The sequence below is a fragment of the Hevea brasiliensis genome, unplaced genomic scaffold (assembly GCF_030052815.1).
Source record: "Hevea brasiliensis isolate MT/VB/25A 57/8 unplaced genomic scaffold, ASM3005281v1 Scaf547, whole genome shotgun sequence".
In the NCBI taxonomy this organism is placed as follows: domain Eukaryota; kingdom Viridiplantae; phylum Streptophyta; class Magnoliopsida; order Malpighiales; family Euphorbiaceae; genus Hevea; species Hevea brasiliensis.
In genome coordinates, this window is record NW_026615081.1 from 8,525 (window position 1) to 23,942 (window position 15,418).

The following is a 15,418-nucleotide window of genomic DNA, read 5'->3' on the forward strand; positions in this document are numbered from 1 at the left end:
TTAATGAGTAATTGATAATTGATGAGCAATCTTCTATTCTAAGTGTACTTTTTAATAATTTCATATATTATAAATACAATTACCAATTATAAATACCTCTCAAAACAAATATTAATATTTGGATTGGTCCAAATAGGGAAAAAGTGCTCTAACTCATTGCTAGCAAAGCAATATATATATTTTTTTACAAGTATAAGAAATTTATTATTTAATAAAAAGAGTGATAATTTCAGAAAATAAAAGGCTTGTAAATGCAGAAACATCCACTTTGATTTGCTAGAAAGAATGTTTTCTAAGTGAGCTTGTCATCTCGCATGTTATAGCATAAAAGGATAAACAGATTAAAGAAACCCTTGCAGGATCGGATGCAACCCCTAGCCAGTCGCAAAATCACTTCATCAATGCCTTCTAATTTCTCTCTCTCCCTCCATCTCTTTCTTTGTTAAAATTGCCATCTCTCTCCTTCATGAAATCGTTGTGTTGTCTTATTTGGCCGCTTTCCTCAATGAAATCATTGTGCTATAATATCTCTCCCTTTTGCTTCACCTTGCCAGAAGAGTTTCTCCTCCTATGCTCCATTTTCTGCACTTACTGGCAGTGAAATCACATCTAATAGGAAATTTAGGGTTAATCTTTATCCTTTTTTATTTTTTTGGTATTGATGATTGAATTTTGAGAATTATTTATTTTCAATTGAATTTCTAATTGAGTGATTTATTATGCTTGTTGTTGAAATTTTAAAATTTGAGTTGATAATTAATGAGTAATTGATAATTGATGAGCAATCTTCTATTCTAAGTGTACTTTTTAATAATTTCATATATTATAAATACAATTACCAATTATAAATACCTCTCAAAACAAATATTAATATTTGGATTGGTCCAAATAGGGAAAAAGTGCTCTAACTCATTGCTAGCAAAGCAATATATATATTTTTTTACAAGTATAAGAAATTTATTATTTAATAAAAAGAGTGATAATTTCAGAAAATAAAAGGCTTGTAAATGCAGAAACATCCACTTTGATTTGCTAGAAAGAATGTTTTCTAAGTGAGCTTGTCATCTCGCATGTTATAGCATAAAAGGATAAACAGATGAAAGAAACCCTTATGCTTTATTTAAAATAAATTATTTATAAGAAAAGAGTTGAACAATCATTTATATTTAATGTTTATTATTTTTTTTAACAATAACAAATTTCTTAAATTAAAAAATTAATTTTTTTATTTTAAATATGAAAATTGATAAAAAAAATTAATAAAATTATGTTTTTATAAAGTGTATATTTCAAATACAGTGGTAAGTTCTCTGCAATAACAGACAAAAAAAAAAAAATTCTTGTCGTTTACTTTTATATTCAGTGGCTATCATGGTCCGATCAACTCAGCCACACGTTATAAGCATCAAATCTTAGAATGAACCAACTCAAGTCAGTCCTCTAATAGCTCCAAAATCTTTCAACTCGTGCTTTCTCTAAAGTCAGTAATATAATATAGAAAAAAAAAAAAAACCTCAATAATGAATAATTTCTGTTTTTAAGGAAAAATCTCAGGATCCAGGGAAATCCTAGTACACAGTAAAAAAAATCATCAGAAATCAAATCTCCAATTTTGAGCTTTGAAACTCACATGAGTTTCTACTTGTACAGGGCTCAAAAATCACATTAATTACGTGCGCATATCTCATCAATATCTTCTTCTTCTTCTTCAAACTGATCAGTACAGAAGAATATTCTGTGATCATCTCCTTTTGCAAAGCAATAGATAGATTCACATGCATGGATATTCTACTATCTAAAACCCTGTACTAGTTAACAAACGCTACCACACAAACACACATTTTCCTCTTTTCTGGGTTTACTCCAAAACAAACAAATCTCGGCACATAAATTTAATGGTATTAGAGTCGTTTTCGGTTATCAGATTTTCAATCAAATCCAATCATATATAGCGATATCAAGCTTCCACAAGACTCGGGGAAAAGGCAACATCAAAATACAGTTAAGCTTTTCTTTTCTTCTGCTAGGCAGAGAGATAAACAGAAGTAAGAATTTGAACTCTTGAACTCTTAAAAGTATAGCCAACAAGCGCTAAGTGTTTGAAATTGATCTCTAACTAACAGACGAGTGCTTAAGTTGAAGCCTTTTCTTTTCTTCAGTTAGACAACATCAGGATTTGAATATCAGGCGTGGAACTCCGCAATAAAGCTTTAAAGAAAGGAATAATACAAGGAAAAAGGAAAGAAAGCACACAATAGTCATTGCATTATTAATTTATGGTCTAATACCCTTCTCCTTTTAAAGCGATCACTAGAATTTGATCGTTCAAGTAAAGATTTGAGTGCAGTTTGCAAGAAATTTACTGATTCAGTGCTGTGATCTTTCTCGGCAGCAACTATAAGAACGTTCTTGATTCTTCCTCCAAGTGCTACCATTTCAGCTCTAAGCGTCTTCAAATGCAGGGATTTCAATATCTCAATGAGGTCAGGCAAAAGATCAGAGCGATCTTCACAGCATAAAGATGCCTTGAAGATCAACTGTCCATCGCTTGAACACTCACCGGAAAGAACAGTGATCTCATCGGTTTCTGATGGGAAGGTTTCGAGCCCTGGAATTTCTGATGTCTGCTGTTTGAGTTCTCTCACTCGTTGAACAACTTTTGCTAGAAGTGAAGCTTTGTCGGTCTGAAAATTCAAGGAAAAAAAAAAGGCTAGAAATAAACCCTAAATGTAAAAAAGCTTGGCAGCTTTCCCAAACAGACTAGACTAATCCTAGAAAAATTTAGACAAAATAGTAAAAAAGAAAATTAGGAAAATAGAAAATAAATGCTTTCTTGCTTTCGCTTTTGCAGATAAAGTTTGTACGTTCAGTTTGAACATTCAAAAAAGCTTCAAAAGACTTTTATAGATCCAAGATTTCAGAATCTGAATTTAACTATCGTAGCGCAGTAAGCTCTTTGTCTTCATGTTTGGTAGCCAAGAAATTGAGGGAAAGTAAATAAACGAGAAAATAAATATATAAAATTCAGCATGTGAACATCAGAAAAGCCTAACCCTCAAAAAACGGATTTGATTCGCTAAATGATTGCGTTGGGCAAATGTCAAGTCAGTCAGCAGGATTTTTGCTTTGTGGGTCAAAAAGTAAGAGTCCAAAAATCAAAGTTTAACTTTCTTTTTCTCGCAGTTTCTTAGCTACCAAACAGTGAACAAACACAATAATTGATAAAGGGAAAAAGAAAAATCACATAGATAAAAAACTTCAAGAATTACTACATGGTGAAAACATTAAACAAGAAAAGTCACAATCTCCACCATTAAAACCACTTCAAAAGCAATACGCTTCAAAAAACCATCAAATAGCCTTCCACTCTATCAACACAAATCATCTATAATTACCTTAGAATTGCAAGGAAGGAGGCTCCTGAGCTTATCTAGATGAGAGTTAATTCTCTCTCTCCTTCTCTTCTCAGCTTCCTTATGATTCTTTAAAGCAGCAAGAGCTCTATCCTGTGGTGTCATATCCGTAATTATAGACCCTTCCAAGGGGTAATTATGGTAAGACGACGAGGATGAACTACACATGCTTTGCATCGTCGGGAAACCGTAGGGTCCAACGTTGAAAACTCCGTTCTCGGAGAGAAACCGGTACAAGTGAGAATTGTCCAGCGAGTTATCGGGTTGCATGGTTTTCTTTTCAGTGTGGATCGATGTAAAGGAATATGAAATGAAACGAAAAGTAAAGGAAGGAAATGAAATACGCACACACACACACACACATATATATATATATATATATATATATATATATATATATATATATATATATTCTTTTCCGCGTTGAAAAGTTGGAGGAGAGGCTTTTGGTGATTTTGGGTTTTGTCTTGTCATTTTAAAGGGCTGTTCCTTCATTTTCTATAGTCGTTTTGATTTTACTTGTTAAGTTGTTTTTGGTTTTTTACCCCCTTTGTTGAAGTTAGAAATTTCATTAAAGCATAATTCAAATGAAGGCTAGCCCAATTAAGACTTCTAGCTATTAATGCCAACAAAACAATAAAAAAAAAAAATTATGATGTATCAATTATTTTTATGGGTTTAGCCTACTATAAGTTTTCATTCTCAATGGCTCTATGAAAAAAATTAAGTACATGCAAGTTAATTATTCCTTTTAAAAAGAGATAATCGTAAAAAAAAAATAATTTACAATTCTACTGTAAATTTTAAAAATTATTAGTTTACCTCCAAATTTTGAAAGGAGTTACAATTGTATACTATTATTTGTTGTACCGTTAAAGGAGTTAACGATGTGTCATGTAGGACGCTAGCTCAGCACCACATCAAACACTAATAATTGATTCCTTAACCCCAAAATTACCCTAACCCCTAAATTACCCACTAAATTCTAAATTAAATTGTTTTAAAGGGCATTATCCCTTTTTTTTTTTATCCCTAATCACCCTAAAGAAGCAGAGCATTGTCCATGACCTTGCGGTCCCTATTTGTCTCACATTGTCTGCCAAGTGGTCCCAAGATAGTGATGACACTATTGGTTAGACAATCGTGGAAGGGTTCTATTCAAGCTATGTCATTTTTCACTTAGCTTTGCATACATTTATGTGTTGATGCTGTAGTGATTTTTTTTTAATTTTATTGTTTAGGGTTGCGGTAGGTGACAACCAGCGTAAAAATTTTCGTCACATCCTATGATATGGATTCAAATGATATAAACATTGAGGCGTCCTCTACTAACGACGCGCTACATCGGAGCCCGGGTGTAGTGAGAAATGTGCAAGGGTGTAGGGCGTTCACCGAAAGTGACGTGCCATCTGGCGCCGGTGTGGTGTTAAGTGAGCAAGGGTTCCCACATCATGGACGGGTGTGGGCAAAGAAGTTAGTCCATAGGACGGATAGTAGAATAAATAGTGGAATAGAACACAAGATAGACATAGAAAAAAATAGAAGATATCATAGAAGGAGAACAATTAGGAAGGAGCAGGATAGGAGGAGGATCAGGGTTGGTACTTGGAATGTTGGATCACTTACAGGAAAATTAATGGAGCTTGTGGATACCTTGGAAAGGAGAAGGGTGAATATTACTTGCATTCAGAAGACTAAATGGGTAGGAGAGAAAAGTAAGGAAGTGGGTAATTTAGGGTACAAGCGTGGTTTACCGAAAGGAGAGAAACAAGAGCAAGTGGGCATAATCATAAACGGGACATTAAAAGACTTGATAATAGGCGTGAAAAGAGTAGGAGATAGAATTATACTAGTAAAGCTAGTACTAGAAGAAGAAACAATAAATATAGTTAGTGCTTATACCCCACAAATAGGACTAGACAGTGAGAGTAAACAAAGATTTTGGGAAGATACGGATGATTTAATGCAAAGCATACCGAATGAAGAGAATGTTTTTATTGGTGGAGATTTGAATGGGCATGTAGGAAGTGATAGACAATGTTATGAGAATGTTCATGGAGGTTTTGGTTTTGGCAGTCGAAATGAGGAGGGAAAAAGCATCCTGAATTTTGCTATAGCATACGATCTAATACTAGCAAATACTTACTTTATAAAAAGAGAGTCACATTTAGTGACTTTCAAAAGTGGGCAACATAGAAGCCAAATCAACTTCCTCTTAACTAGGAAGACAAATAGAGCTCTATGCAAGGATTGCAAGGTCATTCTAGGAGAGGCTTTAACAAGTCAACATCGATTGGTGGTCTTGGATGTCAAGTTTAGGAATAATTCAAGTAAGGTCAGAAGAAATAGTGTAGCTTGAACAAAGTGGTGGGAGTTCAAAAGAGTAAAGCAAGTGAAGTTCAAAAATGAGCTTCTCGAGTCCGAAGTATGGAAGCTGGATATGAAGGTCAATGATACGTGGATACAGATGGCATCAAAGATTAGACAAGTAGCTAGAAAAGTACTTGGAGAGTCTAAAGGACAGGGACCACCCTCAAAAGAGAGATGGTGGTGGAATGAGGAAGTACAAAAGGCAGTGAAGAGAAAAAGGGAATGGTATAAGAAATTACCTAAATGTGATAATAATGAGGCATATGAACAGTACAAAATAGCAAAGAAAGAGGCAAAAAAGGCAGTTAGTCAAGCAAGAGCACAGGCTTTTGAAAAGTTATATCAGAAACTTGGAACTAAAGAAGGGGAGAAAGATATTTATAGATTAGCAAGGAGGAGAGAAAGGAAATTTCAAGATCTCAATCAAGTTAGGTGCATTAAGAATAAAGAAAGAAAGTGTTGGTGAAAGATGAGGACATTAAAGAAAGATGAAGAAATTATTTTAATGATCTCTTTAATAATAGTCAAAATGGTAATAGCGTGAATATAGATTATAGAACAATAGAAAAGAATGTAAATTATACTAGAAGGATTAGATCTTTAGAAGTAAAGGAAGCATTTAAGAGAACGAAAGTGGGTAAAGCACATGGACAGATGAAATACCAATTGAAGTGTGGAAGTATTTGGGAGATATGGGAGTGGCATGGTTAACTAAATTATTTAATAAAATTCTAAACTCAAAGAAAATGCTGATGAATGGAGGAAGAGTATTTTAATACCTATTTTTAAAAATAAGGAGACATCTGAGTTGCTCAAACTATAGGAATTAAACTCATGAGCCATACTATGAAATTATGGAGAGAGTTGTGGAGCATCGACTACGTCATGATACTTCTATCTCTCTCAATCAATTTGGTTTCATGCCGTCGTTCAACTATGGGCGATCTTTCTCATTAGAAGCTTGATGGAGAAATATAGAGATGTGAAGAAAGATCTACACATGATTTTTATTGATTTGGAGAAGGCTTATGATAGTGTTCCAAGAGAGGTCTTATGGAATGTGTTAGAACAAAAGAGGGTATCTATTAGGTACATACAAGTATTGAAAGATATGTATGAAGGAGCAACTACTATTGTGCGTACAGTGGGAGGGGACACAAGAGATTTTCCGATCTCAATTGGATTACACCAAGGATCAGCCATAAGCCCTTACCTTTTTACATTAGTTTTAGATGAACTGATGAAACATATACAAGAGAGTATTCCTTGGTGCATGATATTTGCGGATGATATTGTTCTGATAGATGAGACATGAGAAGAAGTCAATAGAAAGCTAGAACTTTGGAGAAGTACTATAGAGTCAAAGGGTTTTAAGTTAAGTAGAACGAAGACAGAATACATGCATTGCAAGTTCAGTGAAGGCCAAACTGGTGATAGGGAAGGACTTAGTTTGAATGGAGTGATATTGCCCCAAAGTAATCACTTTAAATATCTAGGCTCAGTCCTTCAAGTAGATGGGGGATGTGAGGAGGATGTTAGTCATAGGATTAAAGCCGGATGGTTGAAGTGGAGACGTGCCACGGGAGTTTTATGTGATCGTAAGATTCCCAATAAATTGAAAGGAAAATTTTACCGTACAGCCATACGACCGGCTATGTTATATGGTAGTGAGTGTTAGGCACTGAAAGAGCCGTATGCATCTAAGATAAGAGTTACATAGATGAGAATGTTAAGGTGGATGAGTGGCCATACTAGACTAGATAAAGTCCATAATGAGAGTATTAGAGAAAAGGTAGGAGTGGTGCCAATTGAAGATAAGTTGAGAGAAGGGAGATTGAGGTGGTTTGGTCATGTAAAGCGTAGACATACGGAGGCTCCAGTTAGACAAGTAGAGCACATTAGGTTAGAGGATAGAAAGAAAAAAAGGAGTAGACCTAAATTGACTTGGAGGAGAGTAGTACAACATGACCTAGAAGCATTACACATTTCTGAGGATTTAACCCAAAATCGTTCAGAGTGGAGAAAGCGAATCCATATAGCCGACCCCAAATTTTTGGGATAAAGGCGTAATTGAGTTGAGTTGAGTTGTATTATTTAGGGTTAAGTTATGCTTCATTACTTACCCACCATGGTGGGGTTTTAATGGATGGTAATGATAATTTTGAATACGTGGGTGGTAAGATATTCTATTGGGAAGACCGTGACTTAAATTTGAAGAGTTATCTTGACATTGAGGATGAGTTGAAAAAGTTGGGTTATGAAGAGGTTGTAAAAATGGCCTATTTCATACCTAGAAAAGGTATGTCAAAAAAAAAATATTTTGATAATAATGTTTTACTAAAATGGGATAAGAATTGGGATAATCATATTTTTGTAAAGGCTTTAGAAGGTGTAGTTTCAGAGGGAGAAAACTAGTTTGGAGTAGAAGGTATGAATTTCCAGGGTACACCCAAGTCAAAACTGGCTGGATATGAATGTAGCTAGTTAAAATTATGAAGAGTTTGATGAAAGTGGAAGTATAAAGGGTGTTGGGACAATGATGATAATGGTGTTGAAGAAGTTAGAGTTGGGGATAAAGAAAGTAATGAAGATAAAGACTATGTTCCTATTAATGAAGATGTAGAGAGTGGTGATAATGAAACTGAGAATAAGGCCTTTGTAGATTTTCATACTATTGATATTGAATGGGGCTTAGTTAGGCAAGTTATAAAGAAGAAGAAAAACTACTAATGTTAATGATAAAAAACTACTAATGTTAATGATCAAACACCCATGTTTAACAATAGTGAGATGCAAGATCAAAATAAAGCAACAGGAGATGACATCAGTGTAACACGCCCATTTGCATAGCCTGGTAGATTTCACTGTTCCAGTGACCAGTGTCGGTCCGGAAAATTAAGGAGATTAGAGCCACACTTAAGACAACTTGAGAAGCCATAAACACAAATAATTAGTAATGTTTAATTAGTTAACTATAAATAAGAAAAACAGAACATAAGAAGTGAAGCAGTGAGAGTCACGGCGATGAGTGACCTCCTCGAGAGCAGCTGAAGTCATTTTAAACTCAAATTTCGAATCGTAAAAAGTAGCGCTGCGGTCCTTAAGACCCTTATGGACACGATGGAAAAAGAAAGTCACGAAAAGAAGCGTTAAGCCGGTCAAATAATTAGGTCAGGGGCGGAAGAAATATTGGATTATTTACAAGCGGGATGAGCAGCGAGGGCAATTTGGTCAATTGACCCCGAGAGCTGACTCCTGACCTAACTGTCAAATAAAAACGGAGAAAAGAAAATTTCAGAATCGAGAATTAAATTAAAGAACTAATAGAAAAACTAAGTCTTCTCATTTTCTACCCATCCGGATGGATTATAGTTTGGAAAGATTGGCCAAGGTATACATCGATGAGATTGTGAGACTGCATGGAGTGCCAGTATCCATCGTGTCAGACAGAGATCCTAGGTTTACTTCTAGATTTTGGGGTAGTCTTCAGAGAGCCCTAGGAACTAGATTGAACTTCAGTACTGCATTTCATCCACAGATAGATGGCCAGTTTGAGAGGGTAATTCAGATCTTGGAGGATATGCTACGGGCTTGTGTGATTGAGTTTGAGGGTAGTTGGGATACACACTTGCCTTTGATTGAGTTTGCTTACAACAACAGCTACCAATCAAGCATTGGGATGCCTCCATATGAAGCTTTGTATGGCAGAAAATGTAGAACCCCATTGTGTTGGGATGACGTGGGTGAAAGAAAAATGATTGGACCCGAAATAGTTCAACAGACTGAAGAGAAAATCCGGGTGATCAGAGGTCGACTTAAAACTGCATCAGACCGTCAAAAGTCCTATGTCGATTTGAAAAGAAGGGATATTGAGTATGCAGTGGGTGAGAAAGTTTTCCTCAAGGTTTCTCCTTGGAAGAGGATCATGAGATTTGGCAGAAAGGGGAAACTGAGTCCTCGTTTCATTGGGCCATATGAGGTTCTAGAAAGAGTGGGTCCTTTGGCATATCGGTTGGCACTACTTCCAGAGTTGGAAAAGATACATAATTTCTTCCATGTGTCTATGTTGAGGAGGTACCGATCAGACCCATCTCATGTATTACCAGTAGAGGAAATTCAAGTGAATCCAGACCTCACATATGAAGAAGAACCCATAGAGATTTTGGCTTATGAGGTGAAGCGACTATGGAATAAGCGGATACCATTGGTAAAAGTCTTTGTGGAACCATCATTCGGGCGAGGAGGCTACTTGGGAGCGAGAAGAGGACATGAGAGACAGCACCCACACTATTCAAAGATTAGTACGAGTAAAATTTGGGACGAAATTTATTTAAGGGGAGAATTGTAACACCCCGTTTGCATAACACTGGTAGATTTCAACATTTGGTGATCGGTGTCGGTCAGGACAATTAAGGAGATTAGAGCCACACTTAAGACAACGAGAAGCCATAAACACAAATAATTAGTAATGTTTAATTAGTTAACTATAAATAAGAAAAAGCAGAACATAAGAAGTGAAAGCAGAGAGTCACGGCGATGAGTGACCTCCTCGAGAAACGGCGAAGAGCGTTTTAAACTCAAATTTGAACCATAAAAAGTAGCCTGCGGTCCTTAAGACCCTTATGGACACGATGGAAAAGAAAGTCATGAAAAGAAGCGTTAAGCGATCAAATAATTAGGTCGGAAGCGGAAGAAATATTGGATTATTTACAAACCGGGATGAACCTGCGAGAGGCAATTTGGTCAATTGACCCCGAGAGCTGACTCCTGACCTAACTGTCAAATAAAAATGGAGAAAAGAAAATTTCAGAATCGAGAATTAAATTAAAGAACTAATAGAAAAAAATAAATAAAAAAAAAGAAAGAAGTTAAAAAAGTCAAAGGTGATGACATCATGAATGATGTCATAAAAGAATTAATTAAATATTTATTAAATTAGATTTTTTATGGCCTTCCCTAAGCCTAAATAAATAAAGGAAACAATAGAAAAAAATATTAGAAAATCCCTTCTTGTTCTCTCTTGTTTGCCGCCTCCCCTCTTTCATAAATCCTCCATGAAAGCTTTTCATTTAAGCTTACCTTTAAGCTTAATTTTCATTACCCAACCTTAATAACTCTCAAAAGAACTTCATTAAAGCTTGTAGTTGAAACTTGAGAAGAGAATTTCAAGAAGAAAGAGGAGCTAAAGACAGGGTTTTGAGGATTTAAGAGAGGTGAGCATGTTAACTTGTTACTTTCCATTTTAATGCATTATTAGTTGTTGAATTAGCTTTTAATGTGTTAAAATGAAATAAAAATATGGGGAAGGACAAACTGAAATTTCGGCCAGCCATGGATGTAGGAAATTTTGATGTATTTTGAATGAATTAAAGGTGTAGTAAGTTTGTATGAGTATGGTAGTAGGATAGAGATGCATAAATATAGTTAAATACAATAATTTAGTAAGTTAGGGTTTTGGGACTTAGGGTTTGTGAACCAAATTTTGAAGAAATGCATAAATGATATCTTTGACCACTTGTGAACTGAAAAATGGTCAATAATGACCAAAGGAAATGTGTGGGAATTGTTGGAATGAAAACCAAATTCGTAGGTCCAATGGTCATGCTGCTGGCAGCATGACCAAACCCACTTTGAAGGATCAAAACTCAAATTTTACAAGTCCAATTGATATGCCACAAATTGGGGATGAAAATAGACATAAAAGAGCACAATTTTCATTAAGGAACCATGCCCAAAAACTGACCAAAACTGGGTGAACAAATTGACCAACGTGAAATGAGAGCAGGCTGCCACTGCATCAAACTGACCAAATAAACAGTAACTGTTCATTTGGTCATAACTCGAGCTAGGAAGGTCAAATTGACCTGAAATTTTAACCGTAATTAGATAAGATATAGATCTAAAACTTTCATGAAGAACACCAACCCAAATTATGCCATTAACCCATTCAAATTATTGAGCAAAGTTGAGTTACCAAACCTGCAACTCTGCAGAATTTCTATTGAGCAGTAATGTTTGAAGGGTTATAACTCTCTCTACAAAACTCTGATTTAGGCGATTCTTAAACCAATGGAAACCTAAGACATAGTAGAACATTTCATATGAAGAAATTTAGACCAAATTATGAACTTAACTTAATCAAATTACTGACCAAAGTTGGATCAAAATCTGCCAGAACCCAAAATCTCAGCATGAGCGATTGCGTAAGCGATAATTTTATTTTGGCCATAACATGAGCTACAAAACTCCGATTGAGGTAATCCAAAAATGAGAATACACTTAAGACAATAAGGAACATTTTCTATGAAGGAAGTTTTATCAAATTCCAACAGTAGATTGACCAATGGAATAGTGCAACTTAGAACTCCAAAATCGAAAATTGGCAATTTTGCCAAAATGACCTAAGCTTTGAGAAAATGACCAAAACCAACAAGTTTAATGACCAAAATGTGGTATGTGGGTGAAGTTGGAGTTCCCATACCTATTAAGCCTTAGAAAATCAACTATTTGACTTGAATAGTATAGTGAATAGTAACCCGAAACACAAAATTTCAAGAACATCGAAATTAGCACGTTAGAGCTAGGTATAAGTGAAGTTAAATTTATTTTTGGATTTATGTTAAGTTCTAGTACTGAAACATTGTAAAATTGTGTGTTGGAACCCGAGGAACCGAGTCGAGGCTAAGGGACGACTCGTTTGAGGTTTGTGCACAACATCTTCATGCTTAAAAATTCATTGATAAGGTGAATGAAATATGTATTTTACTTGTGATTTGGAATTGTTGAAAGTTTATTTGTGACATTATTTATGATGTTTTGATTAAACTATGAAAGTTATTGTGTATATTTGAAATAGCAATGTTTAGCAAATTGTTAAGATAAGTTTTGAAACCACAGTGTCATGACCATATATTTGAACACCTCACTAGCATGACTAGTGGGGGTAATTAGTTTCGAATTTTGATTCCTTCTCTGGAGAAGTGTTGAGGTGTGCCAGTAGAAGAGGATGTGAATGGATATCCATATATTTGAGCTAGCTAGCCTTGTGATGTGATTTCTCTTTAGCCTCTGGCTATTGAGATTCTATTTGTTTCGAATGGCATGATCTAACTGTGGGTTTTATGAAATGTGTTTTAATACTTTGAAATGAACTTGGTTTGCATTAAAATCTCATAATTCATGTTTTGTGTTTAATGCTCATGTTTAGTCAAATTTTTGAATAAATGTGATTTTATTTTTGCATAAAGATTATTTTAGTATGTTGTGTACCATGAGTCCTAGTACTCGTGATAGCTTCTATTCTTTGTCGCATGAATCTGAGAGACTAGAAGAAGCGTGACTGAGGCTTTGAGGTGTGAGGAGCTATCATCTTGAAGTCTTGGGTATAATTTATACCACCTTGTAAATATTTATTTTGATGTATGTATTGCATATAAAGGTATGGACATGTAAATGGGTCATGAGCAGCTTGTACAAAATTTGTATGAAGTTTGTAATAAAATTTAGTTTGTATTTCTTTTGATGTGAATTTTGTAAGGATGTATATAAATTGTTTTGTCTCAAATGAAATGATTGTGGAATTGTTGAAATTGATAGAGTTTGATTGTGAAATTGAAGTTGTGGTTGAGAAAAATTTTTAGAAGTGCTTTTTACAGGTATTTGAAGAACGGTTTTCTCAAAATACAGAGGAAACTCTGTCAAAATTTTTATAAAATTTTCGGAAAAATTAAATGGGCCAAAATTTCCAACTAGCTTTTCACTTAAGTACATGTTTTAAATATTTATTAGAAATGCTCACCACTTACCAAAAGTAAGAAATTGTTTTAAAATCCCTTGTAGGGTGCTTAATGAGTTATCGGTAGGTGAAGTTCGGTAGTTCATTAAGTATTCTACGGGATCATGTTATGCCTTACAAAGGGGTAAGGTGTGACAATCAATATAGGCAATATTGATTTGCCCACTGAAATAGAGTCAGATGACATATCTCACACCCCAACACCCAGTGATGATGATGTATTTGAAGACTATTTACTTAACAAGAGGAAACTAAGGACTTATAACTCAGAGTGTGATCATAAGACATTAAAGTTTGAAGTAGGCAGGAGATTTGTGGATAGCAATATCCTTCTTCAATTCATAGTTTTTAGCTTAGTACTTTTTGTTGCACTTTGTCAGCTCATTAACAAGACTTTTATTTCTTTTGTTAAAATGTTAAATTGTTCATACTTTTCATTGAGGAAGATCCATTTATCAAGCAATGTGTTATTGAGCTCCTCCAACAGTTGCATTTTCACCTTCATTGCATTTCTCTTTCTCATAAAATATATTCTTAATTACTTCTCATGGCCAATGCATGGTGGATGATACAACTGAAAGAAAGAACAATCATTTCCTTGATTTAATTCCAATTTATGACAAAATGCTAAAACCCATACCATATCTTCACCCATCCAATGAATAGAAAAGTACAAAGAGTAACAAATATATTTACCTCCCAAGACCCACATTTGAAGAATCGATGACTTGGATTCCCATGGTCCACGAAGTATACAACTGCTCGCACACCATATTTGAGTATAACCATTGATTCCCCTGATACCTCTTCTTTTATGGTAAGAGCTAGAGTCATTACTTGAAGACATTGATGGTATTTTACATAGCTTGAATCATTAGAAAATTGAAGAAGATTGTGTCAATAAGCACAAAGAAGTAGAGATTTTGTGACACCCCTTACCGTGTCTGATATGCGAGTAAGTAATGCCACCACGATTGTGGCACACTCTAATATTCCTCAATTAATTTATATCATGCTTTTGCATATAATTTATGAAATACAATTTATTTAAGCCATTTATCAAAAGTATTATTCATTTAAGGTTAGAAAATTTTAAAGAAAATCGTGAATCTGGCTAAAAATGGAAAACCGTTCTTGAACTGTGAAAACACTTCCAAATAATTTTCAAACAAACCCAACTTCAATTCATCAACGAGTCTTAATATCAAAAACTCAACAATATTTCTCAATTTGATTCTCAATAGCCTTTTCATTTCTCAAACATCCATTTCTCAGGGTTCTCATATATATAAATAATAAGTAAAAGCTCAAATTACTTCCATACATAACCATAAATCTTTATTATTTACATGAACCTCAAAATACATTACATAATCTCAAATACATAGGAGAAAATAAAAATGTCATTACCAAAGGACACAAGGACACCTAGTGCCCTACCAATGCCTGCGGTAGTGAGGTGACACGGACAACTGTCTTGCGGTCTGCGGGATGAACTCACCCGATCTGCGGTCTCTGGGCTCACGATCGGGATCTCTAGTACCTACGGCGTGGCAAAAGCAGCAGCGCTAAGCAATAATGCTTAGTGGTGCAATAATATAATAAAAGAAAATAGCAAGAAAAGCGAATATATAGTGAATGTGTATGATTCATTTGTTTAGTATGGTTATATATACATAAATTCAGTAACAATGTTCACTTTCATTCATTTGGTTGCACAACTAAAGTACACTAGGCAGTGGGTGGATAGCAGGTAAGCGGCACTGGGTATCAAGTACCTCGGGCCGTCACACCATCGGTCACATAAGCATCTCCCGGTGTGCAACAGAACAGCTAATAA

At 34.9% G+C, this 15,418-nt stretch overlaps 1 protein-coding gene across 1 annotated transcript; it reads right to left on the bottom strand.

Annotated features, from left to right (window-relative positions):
- Positions 1-2,238: 2,238 nt before the first annotated feature.
- LOC131177535 (transcription factor bHLH106-like) lies at positions 2,239-3,778 on the bottom strand. The gene is made up of 2 exons (XM_058142556.1): positions 3,396-3,778; positions 2,239-2,684 (listed from the first exon to the last, which is right to left on the bottom strand). Exons 1-2 carry the CDS (start codon positions 3,681-3,683, stop codon positions 2,259-2,261), a joined length of 714 nt encoding a protein of 237 aa, XP_057998539.1. The 5' UTR covers positions 3,684-3,778; the 3' UTR covers positions 2,239-2,258.
- Between the last annotated feature and the right edge of the window lie 11,640 nt (positions 3,779-15,418).

Bases quoted from the DNA above. Each gene is read 5' to 3' on its own strand.
- LOC131177535 (XM_058142556.1), bottom strand. From the start codon at position 3,683: ATGCAACCCGATAACTCGCTGGACAATTCTCACTTGTACCGGTTTCTC. The intron at 2,685-3,395 runs GTAATTATAGAT...TTGAATTTTCAG, and splicing joins TCCTTCCTTGCAATTCTAAG to ACCGACAAAGCTTCACTTCT.